Source organism: Diorhabda carinulata, chromosome 10 (assembly GCF_026250575.1).
Source record: "Diorhabda carinulata isolate Delta chromosome 10, icDioCari1.1, whole genome shotgun sequence".
Lineage (NCBI taxonomy): Eukaryota > Metazoa > Arthropoda > Insecta > Coleoptera > Chrysomelidae > Diorhabda > Diorhabda carinulata.
This window is the reverse complement of record NC_079469.1, coordinates 6,475,727-6,497,998: the sequence shown is the minus strand read 5'-3', so window position 1 is coordinate 6,497,998 and position 22,272 is coordinate 6,475,727. Positions and strand designations below refer to the sequence as shown.

The following is a 22,272-nucleotide window of genomic DNA, read 5'->3' as shown; positions in this document are numbered from 1 at the left end:
CAAATAAAAGCTTTGATTGATGCTATGACCTGAAATACGGATAAAAGTAAATCAACATTGTTTCGATGCTTGATTTGACATTTTTTGACCGGCTCACGATGGCATTTTCCATTGACTTGACTGTTGCTCCAGTTTGAGGTTATAGTCATAGTAGCCCGATGGAAATAAATAATCAAATTAAATACTAGACAATTGTGATTATAGTACAATTGAGTAACAGTTCCATAACTATAAGAACCAGTGATTTTTATAATTACATATTTTACTTTGGTTGGTAAAATTGCTTATTGCAGTCGACAATTTCATCACACAATTAATTTTCACTTTTTGTTTAGTAACATTCATTTCATGGGTATTTAATTATGTTCACTCAGTCAGATAAAATTCTTTAACAGAATTTATTAAATCTTTAACTTGTCGATGGCCATTATAAAATGATTAAAAGTTAATTATTAGTTATCAATACAATCATTATATTTATTGTTTTTCATCAGAATGACTGACCAAAACACTGAAATTTTCTTAACTTATAGATTTTATTTAGTATTTTCCACAATAATGGAAACTTCAGAAATAGCAGAATGGTATAAAGGTCAGCATGTTCTTGTTACCGGAGCTACTGGGTTCATGGGGAAGATATTGGTAGAAAAAATACACAGATCTTGTCCAGATGTAGCAGCCGTCTACATGGTAATCAGAAATAAGAAGGGCAAAAACTCTACGCAGAGGCTAGAAGAATTTCTAAACTCTCCAGTAGGTATTATTTGATAGATTGATTTTTACTCACCATTAATGAAAGTTTTAGAGCTTCTTAGAGTTGCGCTAGTTTCAATTTTGTTTGTTTAAGAAATAGTGAAAGGGGTGGAATTAATATTGTATTACTAACTCACATTCGAATGCAGCATTCTTGTTTAAATTCTGAAACTTGTGATAACATGCGCAGCCGAGAATATTTGAATATTGAGTAAAATAGCGAATTGTCAAATTAAGATGATGCCCATTGAAAAATCTCTGTCATGGGGTCAAAAAATACTTTTTCTGTAAGTTTCTATGTGTTTTGTTGAGTGTTAGACCTTATTATTCCTAGTGCTATTGCGAAATGACTTCTTAAAGAGTTACTACTTAAAGAAGTGAAAAATTTTTTCTCGGAATCGCGGCTTAGTTTTTTTTTGAATATGCAATGTTGTGGCTAGTGTAGATAATCGGGAAATGTAGTTTGAAAAGCAAGGATATTGTAAACTTGTGGAAAATGAGCAGAATTGTTGCTAGAACTCTTTTTTTGTAGTGAAAAGTGCTTAACTTCACCTAAAGCTTCAAGTTAGTTACGGCTCTGCTTGATACAGTTCTTGAAATTCCAAAACTAATTCATTTGTACTAATACAAAGTCATTTTTGATAAGAATTCACTTTGTATGTTTAAGCATCTTAAACTCATCACTTTGATCTTCAAAAATCCAATGGACGGTTAACTCCCAACGCGAGCGCCTATTTAGATTTGTTCCAGGACGTCAAAGAATCGTCTTTGGTACAGTGACGATTCTGCGCAATAGAGCTTGCGTGTTACGAACGATTCTGTTTTTAGACTCGTGAACCGTCTCCGGATGACAGCAAGTACTATTACAAGAACTGTGCATAACTGGAGATTGCTGCGCTAAAATGTGATTTAAATCGTACCAAGAACGGTGCAGATTAGCTGGTCGGGTCAAACCTATTATCTACCTGTAACACTAATGATGTTTTCATTCTATATTTATATTTTTATATTTAGATTTTTGATAACGTCAAGCAACAAATTGACGCAAAAAGTATTCTGCAAAAACTGAAATGTATTAGTGGAGATATTACATTACAAAACTGCGGAATGTCACCAGAAGATCAAACATTTTTAGAAAAAACTATAACGAGCGTATTCCACATGGCAGCAAATGTAAAATTCGATCAACCAATCAAATCAGCAATACTTTTAAATACAGGTGGTACTTTGAATGTTCTCGAATGGTTGTGTAAATTAGAAAAACTGAAAGTTTTCGTACACGTTTCGACTTCTTATTGTCATTGCGACGTTACACAATTGGAAGAAAAACTGTACGAAGCTCCACAAGAACCAAGGTAATCAAATTTCGATTATGATGTTTAGCAAAAATTGAAATTGTATTTTCCAGAAAAATGCTGGATTTAGCCAATTGGATGAGCGACGATCTTTTGGCAGCTTTAGCTCCGACTATCTTACGTAAATATCCTAACAGCTATGCGTATACAAAGGGACTAACAGAACATCTTGTTGCTGAATATAATAAAAAAATACCCATTGTCATCACTAGACCATCATTAGGTTAGTATATTGAGGAAATTGTACACTGACGCCCAATTCATTCTTAATATGATACAAGGTATATCCACAAAGTGAATTCCGTTTCTATTTCTACCAGCGGCAGCGCTGCGATCACAGTTCCAAGCATGCACTGCAGTTACTCTGACTAAAACAGAAGAAATGTACGCCATTTTGAGATCGCTGCTGCCAACGTGTTCTTTGTAGTGCTTCTTTATGATGCCAGCTATCATTGAAATCTGATCTGTGATTCGTTTTCTAAGTGCAAATAAAGTTGAACCAAGAGAAATTTATTAGCAAATCTGTGAAATTTACGGACAAAATGCTAGGAGTGATTCAATCAGATTCCAATTATTTGAAGATGCACGATGAGAAACGTCTTTGGTGAACTGATAGACCCAATTGAAGAGAAGCTTAAGCAAAACTGTAGGTTTACAATTACTGCTCTTGCTATGGAATTCATTCTTGAGATCTCTCTACGGTCTGCTTGCAAAACAGGCTCTAGTGAGATGGATAGAGACACCCGGTATGAGACAAGCTAAGTCACACATAGATAGGCATTCTGCATCTCTCACCAAATAACTGTTTCATTTAAATAGGCGCGAAACTCGATTAGTAACTGGACGGTTATCTAAGACGCCATCTTCATATTGTGGGCATCATGGACCAGCATGGTGCACGGAGAACGTAGAAACGACAGACCACGTCATCTGTGAATGCACTCTCACTGGCGAGGTTTAAACACGCGAGCAAGCCTCACGGTGGGGACCCGGTGATTTTTTCTTCAATATTGACCCACTTGTTCGAAGGTTGTTTACCCATCGCAATATTGTGTTACGAGAAGGGACACTTGCATTACTGCGGAGATCTCGCTGAACAGCAGTTACGGATTCGTCATTTCGCACGAAACTGTCATACGCGTACAAGCGTTGGTCTAGTATCCACAGCTCCATCTCAATGACTGAAATGTAAATGCTATGAACAAAGGAAACGTTAGATACCAGTCACGTGTCCCTCCAAACATGCGCGCCTGTGTACAACCCACTTCAAAAACACCAGGATCCCGTGAATGACCCTGTATAAATCTGAAGCAAATAGGAAAGTCACCCGACTTGTTTTTCCACATCAAAATAACCAAAGCATTTAGTATCAATTTTTTTGTATTTATTCCAACTTTTAAACTTCGAGTTTCGACTTCTTCTGCTTGTCCTTCCGTCTCTTTGGATTCCGCTTCGTTTTCTCAAAGATCCCTAAAATATTGTCTTCATCTTTCTATATCTTTTTCGTTTGCTATTATATCTTCTTCTGCCTCTTTTATTTTTATGAATTAGTTCTTATTATTATTACTTCTTGCGTTTTGAATGTCTCCAAAGGATAGTTTACGAATTTCCTTGTAGGAGTTTGTCATCTTTTCTCCAAATTGTTCCGCAAATTACTGTTTTTGTTCCTTCCTTTTTGTTTTTTCTTGTTAATTACGTCTTCGACCGCAAAGTTTTACAAAACACTCCAACTTTTCATCTTTTCATCTTTATTTTAATTTCTTTCAATTCCCCATTATGATAAATATTTCTATTTAGATTCTAATATGTACCGTATTTAAGAGTGAAGTGGGAATCCAGTTGTAAATTGAAACTACGTAGATTTATGATATTTTTTTAGTTTTCCAGCTTCGTTTGGAGATGTATGGACTATTTCTAAAATAAAATAGTACAATGGAATCAATCATCAGTTTCTGATCAATTGTTCACATCGTTTCATTGAGAAATTTGTTGTAGTAACTGCTGCTTATAAAGAACCGATTCCTGGTTGGATTGATAACTTGAATGGTCCTACGGGAATATTAGTAGGAGCAGGTAAAGGAGTGATAAGGACAATGCACTGTAATTTAGAATATAATGCTGATATTGTACCTGTTGATATGGCTATTAATAGTTTGTTAACTGTTGCGTGGAAGGTTGGTAAAGAGCCGAAGAAAAATGAAGTGGAAGTTTATAATATCACAGCTAATAGGGTATGTATGAGAATTAGTTTCATAGAAATTCGTAAAGCATCGATATCAGTTTTACAGATTTTTTTTTTATTTTCAAATTTCAATAAAAAATGTTCCAAGAATACCTGGAGTTTCGGTTTCTCACAGAAATATACATCAAATGTAATAAATACGAAAACAAATTGAAAAAAAAACGATGGGTATTAATAACACAATAAGTATTAATAAGGGGGAATAATTCGTCCTATACAGCAAAAGAAAAGAAGCAAAAACTTTTTTATTATTGGTTTTATGAAAAAAATTATTCTTGATAAAAAGTTCAGCATGGTCCAAAAGTTAAAACGCAATAATCAGATATCAATTTTTTTAAACATTATGTCAAACAATTTGAATTTTGCGCAAAATTTAAGTATTTTTATTTTTTACAATTCAGAAAATTGTTATGAAGTAAAGTTGGGTAAATATTTAGAAGTGGGCTTCCACCACAAACTTACTCCAAAAATTTTTTGCCGCATTTCAGATCCTTTTAGAGGACAAAATAAGTTATATCAAGAAGGTAGGGTAAATATTTTTTAAGAGAATTACAAAATAATTAACAATTACATTTAATATGAAAATTTCGCGATGTAACTATCCATATGATGGATGTATGCACCGGAATCGGGAACCACGAAATTATAAGTATGATTAACTGTCACGTCATCGATACCTATAATATTAAATGGAAGAAATACTTACATTTTTCACGATAACCTTTCAACTATTAACCTAACCTAACCTAATCTAGCCTTTCTTAACCTAACCGAATCGAACCTAACCTAACCTAATGTGCTATCGCTCTAGATGACCGCGTATTCTGATATGATTGAATAATAATGATTGAAATTCAATATGATTAAGATAATGAGTTGTGACGGTAAATATGTGTCTCCCCCACCCTTAAAGTACTTTCGGAGTAGTAAAAAACAACCCTACATGAGCGAACAAATTTTTGGAGTAAATTTGGGGTGGAGCCGCACTTCTAAATAATTACCTAAAGTTGTTTTGAATCAAAAGTTATATTCAAATATGCAATTGCAGCCATTTATTATGAAAATCTCTTGCACAAAATTCTAATTTTTTGACAAACCTCGTATACTGTCTTAAAAAATTGATATCTGATGGTTGCATTTTAACTTTTGGACCATGCAGAACTTTTCATAGAATATAACTTTCGTTTTCGTAACATTACAAATAAAAAAGTTTTTCATATGATTCCAACTTAAGTATAAGACCGTTTTGACTTCAGTACTTTCAGATGTTCTCCCACTTTCTCGGTCAAAGTAGCCTATGTAACTAATGGCCTGTAAGGTTATAGAAATGTGATTACTCGTACATAACATTTTCATGGAATTCACAATATTTACTAGATTTCATATGATTTTACCTACAATACGAGTGAAGTTCGCAAAAATAATTTAAATTTTTTTGTAAAGTACATTTTCGTAGACGGCTATTTTCGAAGTTTCAGTCAAATTCGACTTTTAGGGAAATGGGAGTTTCCGAGGATAATTTTGACAAATCGCGCAGCGAAATTAAAGTGCGTGGACTGTTCTGGTGACAGTAGGCGTTTCAAAAGATTACGTGGACAAAATTTTTACCACGAGAAAGCTTTTAGCGTGGTGAGTCCTGCGCTTACTTATTTCGGACAACAATCGCAACCATGAGACCACTGTAGAGCAGTGTTTGATATTGTTTAAGCGCAATCTGCGTCGTTTCGTGATAGTCGATGAAACATGGCGCGTACCAAGTACCATGGAACAGTCCAATCATAGATTTATCTGACGCATGTGTTTAAAAAAAGGCAAAGATTGTCCTTTCGGGGGGAAAAGTGATGTTAAACGTTCTTTGGTATTTACAGTATCTGATCTACATCGCCTAGGTATATGGAGAAAGGTGACATCGTCAAAATTTTTTATATGTTTAAAAAAAAACACCCCATTTGGAAAAGAAAAAGTACTCTTTCACCCTGATAACGCGTCCGTCCTGCCTCGACGAGATTGGTTGAATTGGGCTACGCACTGCTGACTCAGTAACCGTATTCTCTGGTTTTATACCAGGGTGATTTTTTTGTACCCAAACATGAAAAATTTTCAGAAATTTCAGTCTTCCAAGGCGGTCATCGTCCCAACTTTGGAAATTTAGAGAAAAATATGTAAACTAAAATGAGACAATATTAAAAATCTTTATTTTTTTGTGGTTTAAGTACTAAGTACCCCAACCCAATTAAGATACCATTTTCGACATCAATTTTCTCGAAACGGAAATTTCTTTGTACTTTTTCAGGATGATATATTGAAATGGGGGGAAGCTTTAGAAATATGCAGAAAGCACGTATACGATTATCCATTCAGTGTGTGTCTTTGGTATCCTGGAGGAAGCGCTAAATCAAATTATTTCGTACACTGCATAGCCGCCTTCTTTTTCCACATAATTCCTGCTTATTTCGTAGATTTTCTGATGACTTTAACCGGCAATAAACCTTTGTAAGTATCAACAGCAGTAGTTTTGACGTAATATACTTATCAAATATCTCGTTAAGTTTCTTTCGGTCAAAATCCGTCATGTGAATTGAACATCAACTATTATATATATGAGGATATATTGAAAAATTCTTAGCCTATTATAGAACCAAACAAAATTTGAACGTCAAAATATTTTATTACTCAATATATTCTCCCCTTAATTGGACACATTTATTACAGCAAATCTGCAACGCAAAATTTACGACCTTTTAAACTTTTTTTCAGTTGAGGAAAGAGATGATAGTCTGACGGAGCCAAATCTGATAAATAAGGGGTGTGTTTTAGTAATTCAAATCCTAAATCACGAATTTTTTACATGGCAACATGAGATTTGTGTGCAGGGGCGTTGTCCTGCAAAAACAAAACACCTTTGGATAGCTTTCCGCGTCTTTTCTCTTCAATTTTTTCCCGTAAAGTGGTCAGTAATGTCGAATAGTAATCTCCAGTTATTGTTCTACCCTTATCCAAAAAATCAATAATTATTACTCCATGGCAATCCCAAAAAAATGAAGCAAGAACTTTTCCAGCAGATTTTTGGTCACGAAACTCATAGTTCTTGGAGAACCAGAGTGTCGCCATTCCATCGATTGTTGCTTTGTTTCTGTATCGTAGAAATGTACCCAAGCCTCATCCATAGTAACAATTCGGTTTAAAAAGTCTACATCTTTTTAAAATGGGGCACAGATCGAAGGCGAGGCTTCTACCCTCGCACGCTTTTGGTCAACATTCGAAAATTTGGGGATCCATATTGCAGCAATTTTTCTCATGTCCAAATTGACGTGAACTATATGATGAACGCGTTCGTATGAAATATTCATTGCTTCAGAAATCCGTTTTATTCCAATTCGACGGACTGATAAAATCATGTCAAGAACTGCATCGATATCTTCGGGGACTCACACAGAAACTGGCCTTCCCGATCGGTCATCATCTTCAATGGAAAATTTACCTCTTTCGAAGCTTGCAGTCCAATTTTTCACGGTCACATTGACATTGATCACCAAGGGTATTAAGCATATCTTCGTAAATCTGCTCACCTCTTAACCCTTTTAAATACAACAGGTATATGTAAAGTAAATATGATGTTGATAGGTACCGAAAGAACTGTGGGCGTTCAGTGGCATTCGCAAAGAAACAAAGAACTGTTTCTTATACGCTGTATGTAAGACAACCTGATAATAGTTTTTTTAACTGTGAAACTTCTTTGCAACCAAGACAAGATATAGAATTTCGTTCAAAGCTCTCAACTTTCAAGTTTGCTCGCAGTAGTCTAAATCTGGTGTCGCCCTAAGAAATCAGCCAAGTGTCTGATAAACAAGAAAAATTTATAATAGAAGAAAAAAGGCACCTAGTGATGAAGTAATAACATCTCTATATAAAAAATCAACTCATTGACAGTAATAGAAAAAAGAATAGATATCAAAATCAAAAAATAAGAAACACAAAGAAAAAATAACTAAAGGAAAACAGCAGAAAGAGAAAACTATGCCACAGGACAGTGAGCTTGATGCCGCTATAGGACAGAAAGTTTCTGTCTCAGAAGATGCTTTGATCTGTTTGATCTGTAACATCATGGATGAAATGTATCATGTGGGGGTTCTGAGCCCATGGTGATTGCGCAGGTGCAGAGTTCGATACCTGAATATATAATTTTGCAAGTAACTTGACAAAATTGATCAAAGTTATTGAAGTATCTCATAAAAGTCAATTGTTATTATTTATAGTTTTTTATGTTGATGTTGAAATCAAGATCAGAAATGAAATGGCTCGAAAGGCATTTGTCAAGTACTCCTCAATGTTTGCAAACAGAAATCTGAACCTCCACGTTAGAACAGGATTCATGGAATGTTATGTTTGGTCAATACTGCTGTACAGAGTGGAAACCTGGACCTTGAAAGCTCAAGTGATAAAAAAACTTGAAGCATTTGAGATGTGGCTCTATAGACGCATCCTGAAGATACCTTTGACTGACAGAATCACCAACGACGAAGTACTAAGACGGATTGGTCGAAAAAGCAAGCTGTTGACAATTATTAAGACAAAAAAAACATTTTACATAGGACACAACTTACGCAACGACAAATACCTACTGCTACAGAACATAATGCAGAGCAGAGTAGAATGAAAGTAAGGCATCGACAGGAAGAAGAAATCCTGGTTCAGTAACATAAGAGAATTGACAAATCTTAGCTCGGAGAATTGTTTCATATTGTGAGGGATAGAGACACATTTAAAAACGTGGTCACCAACCTTCGATGAGAAGACGGCATGAGAAGAAGAAGAATGTTGATTTTGTTTTTGTAATATTGTTATATTTTAAATTAATATATGTGAAACAATACTGTCAATAATTTAAGCGCAGCTATATGACTTGATATGTTTTGATTTTCTTCTATAACACAAAAACAAAATGGTATTCCATATTAGGTCACTTTCCCCAATTCAAGAGCGATTTTTTAGATCTAAACGTTTGCCTCAAAAGATAGACGCATTGTCTTAAGTTCGCTAGTGCGTATAACTTCTTCAAATTTCGTTTTTTAACTATTTAGTTCCTAGTATCAATTATGTCCATATGGGAATAATGGAATTGTGGACACATAACGGATTTTGACCCCACTTTACTAATTTTTTTGAGCATTTAACATGTTTTCAGTATGATTCGTATTCAAAAGAGAGTTAGTCAAGGACTGAAATTATTACAATATTACACAACGAGACCCTGGTACTTCCACAACGATAAATTGACGAGGATTTACGAGTCTTTGAATGAAACAGATCAACAGATATTCTACAGTAATCGACAAAAGATAGATTATAATAAATATTTTTTAAATTACATATTGGCTACTAGAAAATATTGTGTTAAAGAGGATCCTTCCACTCTTCCTCACGCTAGAAAGGTTCTTAGAAGGTGATCTTCATTGCAATCACTGATGAATTAATAAAATTATTGTTTTTTAATATTTTTTAGGTTATATTATTTGGACGTTGCGAAGAATATTCTTTTATATGGATTACTGTTATGGCTCTTCTATGTATTTGTATCAAAATTTCTTGTAGATGATAGAAATTCTTTGTTTTAAATTAATTATAAATATTTTCTAAATCTATTGAGGCATACAATCTATTTTCATATTTTCTAAAAAGTAAAATAATAAAAATCGGTTAAATTGAATTTTTTTCTATTCCTATCAGCCGCAAACATTATGGAGGATAGATGTTACGAGGACCATCTCATATGGGGGCTTAGCTTTAAAACTGTCCGTTTGTAGACGGTAAATTATAATTAAAAATTAGACCAGATTGGCGCTCCTGTCGGACGAAATATTTGTTCCGGTCAATTAGTTCAAAAAATAAGAATGAAGCTACATAAATTCCCATCAAGCTAAAAATCAGTAAAATTGTTTAAAATACAATTGAAAATAAAATTTGAATGTTCCCCATCAATTCCGTGTATAGAAAAAATTTTATTCAAGGAGAAAGTTAAAAAAAAATGAGTTTTTGTCGATTATCAGTAAAACGGGAAGTTTTATGAACAAAGTAGTTCAGACAAAAATTGTAGATCAAAAAATTATTTACAAAAAACGTATTTATAATTTTTGTCCTACGAGTCACCGTTTCTGAGATATAACGATTCAAGTTCAGAAATACCAAAGCTGCAGAACAACATCGTCGAACTTTAGCAGCATCTTCGTCAATTGATAATTTATTTGAGATCTTATGACAGTTCCAATCAGTCAAGAGAAATTTCTCACAAGTCTCGGTTCATTTCAATGTTGTAAGAAAAGTTTACTGCTGAAAATATATTGGTGAAACCATTAAATACAACTTTTACAACTTTTTGAATCATTGTATCTCAGAAACAGTGGCTTGTGGGACAAAAAGAATTGATACGTTTTTTGTAGATAATTTTATGATCTACAATTTTTGTCAAGAGTACTTTTATGTAAAACTCACCGTTTTGTCGAAAATTGTGAAAAACTAATTTTTTTGACATTTGACATTGAATAAAATTTTTTCCATACACGGAAATTATGGGGAACATTCAAATTTTATTTTCAATTGTACTTTAAACAATTTTACCGATTTTCAGCTTGATGGGAATTTATGTAACTTCGAATGTCTAAATTGACCGGACTAATTGGTATACACAAGCTATTCACGTAGTCCATAATAACTTTGAATAAAATTTAGCAAAGCTACTGTGAGATAACGCCGAATGTTAATTAATTATTGTGAATTTGTAAGAATTGTTGTATTTCTTTCCTTCTCTGTCCTTATTCTTAAATTTCTAGCGCTTTATTTAAAATTTACACTCAAGCTGTAGGCGCCTCCCTAACGTAAAGGATTTGATGGACACTTTCTGTAGTATAGAGATGATTCTTCTTACGATATTATGGATTTTAAGGCATTTTTGTATCAGAATAAGTAAAGAAGAAAGTCAAATATGCTAATTGCATATAAAACAGTAATAATTCCGATACATTTAATAAGATCTTTGAACCTAGGAGGACCTGAATCACACCGCCCAGTTTGAAAGCGACGACGAATTATAAAATTAAATGTATAAAGAATTTCAATGTCGGTGACTACATTTGTAAAGGCCGCTTGACATGATGCAATAAAACGTGCGAGAAATTGCAAGCAAGTCTATGTAAACAATAAAAGTAAACAAATACTTAACCTCAAATTTTATCTAATATTTTTAGTTTAAAAATGAAAATAACAAAGTTTTACGAAAGTTAGCTGATCTGTTAAGCCAAAAGTAAATAGATTGCAACTTGCACGCAATAAAAATGACACAAATCGATAATGTTAAGATCTTGTATGAAACAATCAGATGAACTATTGCATCTTGCATAGCTTTGCAAGTTGTCTTGCGTCATGTCAAGCGGCATTTAGAAGGTTAATAACAGTTGTCAAATGTGGTGGCTCATGAAGTTTTGAAAAGTTTTGTATTTATTGGTGAAACAAATTTCAAAACAATGATTAGATCTGAGTAGTTTCTGGTCATTAATCAGAGAGCAGAGTTGTTTTTCGAAAATTGAGCTATATGAGAAATAAAGATCAATTGAATAAAAAATTAGTTGATGACATTCGATTCAAAAATAAAACAAATGTTTTTTTGTTTCATATAGAAATTAATCATCAAAAATTTCTGTACATTTTAGCAGAATAATGTATTTGTCATCATTTTCTCATTTTTTTAATATATATTTTATTATATTTCTTATTTGGAACATCTCATAGTACAGTGTCAAAAAAAAGTTAAACCATATACTTTTCTCAAAACCTGCAACCTTGTGTTGATGGTGATATTCTATGTCAAGACAGGACCAAATCCTGAGCCGCAGTGTCAGCCTTCTTTGTAAAAACCGCAGCCTAGGTCTCAATCAGATTGCTTCTACCCCACACCTGCAGAATGTTTTCAAGATCGGATCGCAATGATGTTGACGTTTCTACTGATTATCAGTTTGCAGTTTTGTCGAGTAGATCATTGATGTACACGAAAAAGAGAGTCGGTGATAAGATGAATCACTGGGGAACATCAACGTTGACCTTAAACCTTTTTGAGGCGTGACCATCGACAACGATCTAAATGGATCGGTCTTTGAGGAGCTATTAAACCAATCAATAAGTGAGGATGACAAACTGTACGATCTTAATTTATTTCGAAGGTTGGTGTACCAAACTCTGTCAAAAGCCTTCGATATATCTAGTGCGATAGCTCTGGCCCCCCGGTTGATCTATTGATGATTGCTGATGAAGTTAGCAGACTCAATATTTGCTGGTTAACGACTTTTTCCATGACTTTGACAATGGCTAGTATTGAAAAACTTCAATTACAAAAGTTCTTTGTATTAAAAAGATTATTGATACAGGGTATCCCAATTTTTCAGTATCGACATCAACTTTGGAATTTTAAATGGAACACTCTATAATTTATTGCGTTTTTTGATCCACACAATCCATCGTCCGATATTTGTTTATACAAATTCACAATGTTTTGGACTTAAATAACAGAGTTCCTTTGTTGGAGCACAAATGATGTCTGCTAGTATTCGGAATATTATCTGAGTCCATTTTCAAATTAGTCCTTACAAGAACTGTTTTCATATTTTAATGAAAAAATAACAAGAACGCAAGAAAGAACAAAAAGGTCACTGTTTACGAATCATGGCAAAAGTGCTGTGTAAAACCGGCTGCCAATCAAGAATCTGCAGAATTGTCAATTTAAATCAGTCCTCCTAGTTACCAATAAGTTCTCATTCCTACCACCTATGTCATATTTGTTAAAAACATCTGGCAACAATGAACCTGTTTCCCTATAATTCCGGGAATCCCAAATCGAATCAATCGTTCGTATTTTGTGTTTTCATTCATACTATCCAGGATAACTCCCAGATATTTTACTTCATCGGTTGAGTTCCATGAAGGATAGGTGCGCGTATATTTACCTCCTTTACTACCACTACCATATTATCAGCGTAGCCTAGAACTGTGAATCCAGCGCTGCTAAATCAAGTAATAATTTAGTCCACTACCAATGACCACAGTAGGATTGATAGAACTCCGCCTTGCGGACAGTCTTTCACTCTGGTAATTATGGAAATGTTTCCGTTCATTCCTGCCGTTACTATACGTCGTTATAGCATCACTTGGGTGCATTTGAAAGTAGGGATTTCCACCTCCCGTTCTTCTAACGTCTTTTTTTATGGATGTAAACTGCTACAGCAATATCTCTACTGTTAATAGCCTTTTCTATGTTTTGAGTGAAGTAGCAGTCTGCTCGTGAGAGGGAAATGTAGTACAAATTGGTCCTACTTAGCGCCCCAAATTTTTTTTAATGAAATACCAGTGGTAGAGGGCTTTTGATTCCTTACTCTTAGGTTTTTGTTAGTATTGACATACTGCCTATTCGTCTAACTCAAATTAAATCGTTTCCTTTCAAAAACCTACAGTGTTATGAAAGTGAATGCTGAAAATATGGATTGGTTATATCTTTTGTTGCATTTTCGTTAAACCACCTAGTACACCTCATAGGAAAATAAATATGAAACATAATTTAGATCTAGTATAGATATCATAACGATAAATAATCAAATCATCATCAAAAATCACTTACATATTGGATTTTCCGAGAGAAATTTTCATATTAACTGTGATTCTATAGAGGTAATTCTTAGTTTACAACGCATTCAAAATATATAAATGAAAAACAATGACCAGCACTTGTTTTATATGTATGTTTAAATTCACATCAATTTTCACTTCTTTGTGTTATGGTTTGATGAATTATAATTGTCCACATAATAAAAAGGATCCTTCGAGAAAAACATGGGTTTCAGATTCTCCAACTAAAAGATTATTGTGTTCTATTTTTCATACATCAGTTGTTATATTAGGTTGGTATACATTAATTGAATTGCATTGTTTGTGTTCCTTTGCCGATGTCCATTTATCATTGGTTCCTATTATTGTAGCCTTTCTCTCTTACTTAGCCCTTGCTCGCTTATTTATCGTTTTATTCCTTCCATCCAAATTTTCCTTGATGTTCCTCATTTTCCGTATACTGGTGTTCTACTTTACTTTACTTTACTTTACTTTACTTTACTCTACTTTACTTTACTTTACTTTACTTTACTTTACTTTACTTTACTTTACTTTACTTTACTTACTACATCAATTCCTTAAAATATTTTATTACTCAACATATTCTCCTCTTGATTGAATACATTACATCGAACCTGCAAAAACAAGACACCTTTGGGTAGCTTTCTGCGTCTTTTCTATTTAATTTTTTCCCGTAGAGTGGTCAGTAATGTCGAATAGTAATCTCCGGTTATTGTTCTACCCTTATCCAAAAAATCAATCATGATTACTCCATGGCAATCCCAAAAAACTGAAGCAAGGACTTTTCCAGCAGATTTTTGGACATGAAACTTCTTAGATCTTTGAGGACCAGAGTGTCGCCATTCCATCGATTGTTGCTTTGTTTCTGGATCGTAGAAATGTGCCCAAGTCTTATCCATAGTAATAATTCGGTTTAAGAAGTCTCTCTAGATCTAGTATACCATTTTTGGCCAATCTACTAACCGCAGTCGATCTATTGGAGTGATTGATAATTTTTTTTCTTTGGTATTCAAGCCAATCGCTTGGGCAGACGATTTTGTCCAATTTTTAATCGTGATTCTTCCAATAGACATTTTGTCATATCAGTGATCATTTTCGGATTTCCAGTAACAATTTATTCTTAAATATGTTGATTTTAATATTTGAGCCTCTTTTTTACGTAAATTTTCTAAATAATCTGACAGGACAAACGTTGCCGACGTTGTTTTCTATTAAACATTTGCTTTCAGTGCATATTCTAGAACCACCTTCGGAAAACTTGCTTCAGATATCCGTTTCAGCCCAATTCGACGGTCTAATAGAATCGGTCATCATCTTCAATGGAAAATTTACCTCTTTTGAAGCTTGCAGTCCTATTTCTTACGGTCACATACGAAGGACATTGATCACCAAGGGTATTAAGCATATCTTCGTAAATCTGCTTACCTTTTAACCCTTTTAAATACAACAGGTACTTGATGATGGCTCGATACTTTCGATCGATCTCATTTTTCGTACTTTTCTTTTCTACCCATAGTATCAGTATAGGTAATACTCTACTTGCATGCTAGCCTTTTGGTCTGCAACTCTATAAATGTATATAATTGTGAAGCCTTTCTGTACCATTTCCCTTTTTCTTTGATTCTGTCAGTATAATCATTTGTTGGCTGTTTATTTTACCTCTGCAACCTTGTACATTTAAAGTTCTAAAATTAAATGTGCGTTTTCTTTGCCTTTATTGTTCACCTTTTATTCTAGTTCCATTATCCATGATAGCATAGAGTTAGTTTTTTTACATTCTTTTTTTCTACGAGATAGAGAGCAAGCCCATCGTCACAAACCCCAACCTGAAGGAGTAAAGTTTCTGTAGGGGGGCTTCTTGGCTTCTTTTAGCTTTTTGTTCCCGTTATTTAGAGGAGCCGTCTACTACATAATGTATATCTCACTGTACGCCATGCACCATGCACATCTTAGAGGATATGAGGATAGAATTTGCGACCTCCGAGACCTATAATACCAATCTTTAACCTCCTTGTGTTTCTACGATACTATCCAATTGCCATATTTCATACATACACCCATCGGTGTACCAGGGTAGAAAGGATCCTATCATACGACTATGGTTAACCCGATCATAGTTTCCGAAAAGTCCTATAATGTATCATTTTTCTGTCAGGAATTATGGAACTTTACCTCATAATAAAAACAGAACACATAGGAGATGCTACCGCTCTAAACATCATGGAACTCGTAACGTCTCTAGTTACAATCATTACAATCATACAAGCAAATTTATTTTGGAAAAAAAAGCTTACAGAAACCAGGGTGATGATTCACATATCACATTACCTCAATAAATTCCCAGTGGAGGATCGTTACTTCGTATGGAATTACAGAATATCGATTGCTTGGATTCTGTTAACGATCGGTATATCTAGTTTCGAAATCACAATGTTATTGATAAAAGACGATATAAATATTTTAATTTATCTCAAATGTATAAACAGAATAAGTTTTGGTAAGTATTGTGATGTTATAAGTATATTGTCAGTAGTAATAACCCAAGGACATTGATAATTATTCGAAAAAATTTTCAGATTTCGAAGTTTGTTGCTTGGAAACAGACCGACGCCGTTGCTTATAAGCAACTAGCTTGTGAAAGTTCTTATAAAATTTTTCAGCTTTTATCAATGTTCGATGGGTTATTCGGATAGATAACAATTTATTTGAAGGTGCAATTAGCAAAAGAACTTGATCTGATCTGATGAAGATTTCCAATGGGCAAGCTGTTAATAATTTGATTTGATGTTCTTCGTCAGGGTTTTATTTGTGGGCATTGTAATTTTTATAAACTCTTGATCTTGTACATCACTTTTGGCGAATCTACTAACCGCGGTCGATCTACTGGAGTGATTGGTAATTTTTTTTTTTTTGGTATTTAAGCTTATCATATCAGTGATCATTTCCGGATTTCCTGTGGCGATTTATTCTTAAATCTGTCAATTTTAATATTTGAACCCCTTTTTGACATAAATTTTTTAAATAATCTCACAGGACAAACGTTACTTTGTTTTCTATTAACATTTGCTTTCACTGCACATTCTTGAACCACACTCGCAAAACTTGCTGGATACAGAGTTATAGTCAACTCAATTTGTTACATAACCATCGTTGTTTGATTCGATTCAAAAAAAGTCAGTCAAGCAAGCAGCAGCTTCCCCACCTGGCAATTTTCTATCGCAGCTATGTGATAGAATTTCTGTTGCAGCCCTTTTGGTGTATTTTCATTCCATAAATTTATCATTTTCGATATTTCTACGGAACTTATGCTATCTGACTTTGTTTCCTTTTACAGGGATCTGATTCTATTTTTGATTGGGTCAGTAATAACGTTCATTTCTTTATAATAAATTCTTCCTCCGTCTGATTTCCATCTAATAGATACTTTATATTATACCAAAAGTCCATAAATGTTTTCCATACAAATGGTTTACTGCGAACTGTATTTCTGCTATGTTTTATTCTCTAATTTCATTAATATTCTCGTCAGTACTACAACCAAAACATGACATTTTGAAATATTAAATATTTGAAACGTCAAAATTGAAATAAATCAATATGTATTCAGCTCATGGGATTTGTTTTCAGTATAATGTTGTACTGATTAGTTGTCTTCAATCATATGACTTAAAATAAATTGACTTCATTGGATTTCTACTGGAGCAAAAAATTTTCATGGTAAAAAAAGTTGATTATAAAATTTTGTAGGTTATCTTCAAGCTGGGTTCTATTTGAAATTTTGGTTGGACATGTCTAGTTACGTAATATTTCTCAAAAGATTATTTGATCAAATATCTAGAGAAGTCAAATCCAAAATGTATGAATTCGAATCAACTCTAATAACTAACCAAATATTCGTCGTAAACCCTCAAACAACTTTTTTGAAAAAACTAAAAACGTCGAGGAGACTTTATCTAATGATATTAGAAAGCTTTCAACGAACTAGACATTTATATGTCGGTATATTACAAAATACTATTCTAGGAAACTTTTTAATAGCTATTTGGATACTAGCTATGTCTTGTATAGCTTTAATTGGAAGACATTCATTGGGATTTAACGATTATGCTGTTTTTATAAGGTTTACTTTGAAATCTGCTTTGTTAATAACGTTCTCTCTTCTTACGGATAGCGTACAAACATTGGTAAGCAGTTGTTTATGACAAATAAATTTGGAAAAAAATGACCACAAGAAATAACTGAATTTCTATATAAATATGAAAAGTTTCGCAATGCTAGGTTATGTTGTCATGTCAAATTTTATTAGTTAATTCTTTTTTTATATTCTCATGGTTTTTCTTCTATTTCCAGATGTTTTTTTTTTCAATATTTATTTATATTGTAGCTTTGTTTAAGTGCATTGAAATATTTGTTTTTTTCTTCAATATTTACGATAAATTAGTACCTACTAAGCTGACTTATTTATTAGGCAACAGATAACGGTGTTCCGTTTTGTATTTACAACAAAATTTAAGATAATTCTCAAAAATAATCATAGGCAAGTTTAAATATATGAAGAAGTCAATCAACAATTATTCATTCCAATCAGCCTTCAGGTTTGCGAACAAAAATTAGTCGAACGAGGCTAGATTAGGGCTATATGGTGGGTGTTTAATCTCTGCGAAACCACATTCGTGTTCAGTAGCCTTGGAAATATGGAAAATATTGTAGCGATCAATTTCTTGGTGCTTGGACTCAGGACTTTCGTTTCTATGCCACTCCATAGAATCTCTTTTGGTCGTCGGATCATAGTAAAAGACCAAAGTTTCATCACCCGTTTCGGTTGATTGGATTACATTTTCTTCGTTGTCGCGGCAAAGCTCTAAAAATCTCTCACATTCTACTCGACGCTGCTTTTGTACTGCGTTGAGAACTCGAGGCACCCAACTTGCATTAAATTTTTTCACATTTAAATGCTGATGTAGGTTCCTCAGTATTCTTTGGAAATGCCGGTCAGTGCTGCAATTTCTTTTGGTTCTAGGCGCCGGTTCATTTAATATTGTCTCGAGTAGTCACCGTCATAACACCTCCTGCACTTGGGTCATCTTCTAATGATTTTCCTTCACAGTGAAGCAACTTAGACCAATTTTCAATTGTTGAAAAGGATGGACACAAGTCAAAGTCACATATTTTCCAAAAATGTATCAAATAAAATGAAAAATGAATATACAAAAGTCCTCATTCCAACTTTTTTCATTATAAACTATCTAAAAACAAAATTTAAAACATTTACAAAACGTTGTGATGTCACGAAAATAGAGTAGATCGAACTGAACAAAATCTAAATATCCAAAGACCAAATCTAGGTAATTGGATCAGACTTTTTTGTTTTATATTTGGAAATTTCCGCTCCCTTTTCCTATTAGTTGAATATGATCATAATAATAATATCGGAAAAAAATTACAACGTGGTAACGATGTAAAACATCTGTAATTTCTGAAGATTTATCACGTAAAATCCGTTTCGGATTTTGTCTAAAATCACATGTCGAGTCTTCACGAGGTTACACGAGGGAACTGAGTACAAGTACAAGTTTCATTAATGGTCACTCTTAGAAAGCATTTGAAAACGAAAAAAGCTTCAATTGATTGCGTTATCAGTATAAACGTCACTTAAGTCACATCCCTTTTGTAGTATACGCAGCGAGAAATTGAATCGAGGGTGTGTATTCCTAGCAGTGCTTCTAGGTGGTGTCTCGCGAGACTTCTCTATCTTAGCACCTCCGTTTGAAATTTCGATTGACCAATCATACCATCTGAATGGTCAGAAATTAGTCATAAGAGGTCATTTGGTCTTATTAATGGGTCAGCGCTAGAAAATTTTTTATTAAGGGTTAAATAAATAAGTTGTAATTGTCGTAACGCCCATGCTTTGGGCCGATTCATTGTATCAGGCAATGAAGAATTACGTACAGTTCTTTACAATAAACCAGATAGAGTAGGGAAATATTTCGGTAATTATCTAGATTAGGTTACACCCCTCCGAATTCGTTAAAATTTTAGTATGTTATAAAGAAAGTTACGCTGAACAAGAATATGTATATATAGGGCGCGGAAATCATCCCTTCAGGTACTTTTTTGCGTTTAAAGAATCAAATAATTGTAATGATTTTTCAGTGATTGTAAAATTTAAATTAATCGTTGAAACCTAACCTAACCTAACATAACCCAACCTACATACTTCTCTACAAAATGAAATCCAATCACAATCAGGGGTTGCTGTTATCGAAAACTTTTCCGTGGTTTTTTATTGATGAGGTGGTCGACAATAAATAAAATAAGTGATGATTCTACATACAATTTGTATATCTATTTTATTTATAGCCGCCAAGAAAAAACCATGGAAGAGTTTTCGATAACAGCAGCCCCTGATTGTGATTGGATTTCATTTTGTAGTGAAGTATGTAGGATAGGTTAGGTCAGGTTTCAACGATTAATTTAAACATTACAATCACTGAAAAATCATTACAATTGTTTGATTCTTTAAACGCAAAAAAGTATCTGAAGGGATGGTTTCCGCGCCCTATATATACATATAACATGCTAAAATTTTAACGAAATCGGAGGGGTGCAACCCAATCTAAATAATTACCAATATTTCTCTTATAGAAAAGCGACTTAGGTATATTGGAGTATTACTATAAAGCTTAATAAAAAATTTTCTGACGCTGACTAATTAATAAGACCACCTGACCTTTTATGACCAATTCCTGACCATTCAGTTGGAGCCGCCTAACGAGAGTCTAGTCTATAGCATGACTTTGAAAATGTTTCTAATGCCAGGGTAGTAGGGAGCAAAATTTATTATCTGATTTCGAGTAGTTAGATGAAGAGCAGAGTTATTTATGTAGATCTAGCTCACGAAGTCGTTTGTGTAGTTACGAAATGGTAATTTTGAGTTAAAAAAAAAATACGAAAATCATTCATTTTGTGTCGTAGTATGGGATAAACATGGCGGCCACTCTCATGTGGCCAAACTGTCTCTATCAAGCCACTGTAATTTATATTGATAAGTGCAAAGGCTTTAATTTTAAAAATTCCTTTCTAATAAATTCATTATATTTTTTTCATATTTGAAATATTACGATTACATTCAGATTGAAAACCTGCAAACCGTGCTATACAAACTTCCATCTAGACAATTAACTCTTGAAGAAGAAGCAGAGGTAAATTTAGAAGTTTTATTAATTCTGTTTATAATTTTATTGTTTTCAATTTTTTTAGGTGGAAAATTTCATTAAATTATTAAGCTGGAAACAACCAATGCATACTACTAGAGATTCTTATCAATTTAGTCTTGGTTCACTTTGTTCTGTAAGTGACACATATATAAATAGTTAAATTTGCTGACCAAAACAATCGGTTTTCATTATTATTCGTTCTAATTACTATTTACAGTAATAGATTACTGCTACGAAGGTCTTTCTTCTCATATTTACTTTTTTCGGAACAACTTACCTTGTTTTTATTCGACTTAACGTTTTTATTTTTTGGTTTATGATAGAAATAATTGTACAATTTTAATACAGATGTCAGCATTAGTCAGGTAACAAATTTGCATTAAGAGAAAAAAATGCAGCGTCAAAATTAATTTATTTAAAGAAATTACACAATGGATTCGAAAAAGGGTTGCTGTAAGTGTTCAAATTGTTGCACATCTTTAGAAAAGCGACAGGTTGAATCGTGTTTGTGCGTGTCTGCGTACGAATTAACTCGTAGTTGGCTTCCGCGAAGAGATTTATGTTACAGAAGCCAACTACGAGATAATTCGTAACACCTTTTTAAAAAACCAAACATTTTTTATGCAATTTATGATAACTATGCACTAGAATTTGAGTTTTTAATAATATAATATAATTAAATCAACCATTAATTAAATCGGAATTCTGAACCTTGCGTGGCAGTCAACGTGTTAAGGAATTCGGCAACCCGGAAAAATTAAAAAAATAATATCGATACTTTAGATTTGTAGTATCAACACATCAAAAAATACAGAATGTTTTTCCAAAAATGGGGCCCTGTTGGACCTGAGGCCCGGGGATATAGCCCCCCAATAAAACTGAGAATAATAAGGTGTAAAATCGATCAAATAATTTAAAAAACCATCAAAATATACGACAAAAGCATTCACCCCACGGCAGCATAGGCATCAGCTAATTTTGACAATTTTTTAGATTTCTTAATTGGAAAGCAATTAATTTATGTGAAAATTGAGGC

The 22,272-nt window shown here is 33.5% G+C and overlaps 1 protein-coding gene across 1 annotated transcript; it reads left to right on the top strand.

The window, feature by feature from the left end:
• The first annotated feature begins 558 nt into the window (after window positions 1-558).
• Window positions 559-9,965, top strand: LOC130898901 (putative fatty acyl-CoA reductase CG5065). The gene is made up of 7 exons (XM_057808498.1): window positions 559-753; window positions 1,768-2,108; window positions 2,162-2,331; window positions 4,104-4,339; window positions 6,644-6,843; window positions 9,536-9,793; window positions 9,854-9,965. Exons 1-7 carry the CDS (start codon window positions 559-561, stop codon window positions 9,963-9,965), a joined length of 1,512 nt encoding a protein of 503 aa, XP_057664481.1.
• The last annotated feature ends 12,307 nt before the right edge of the window (window positions 9,966-22,272 follow it).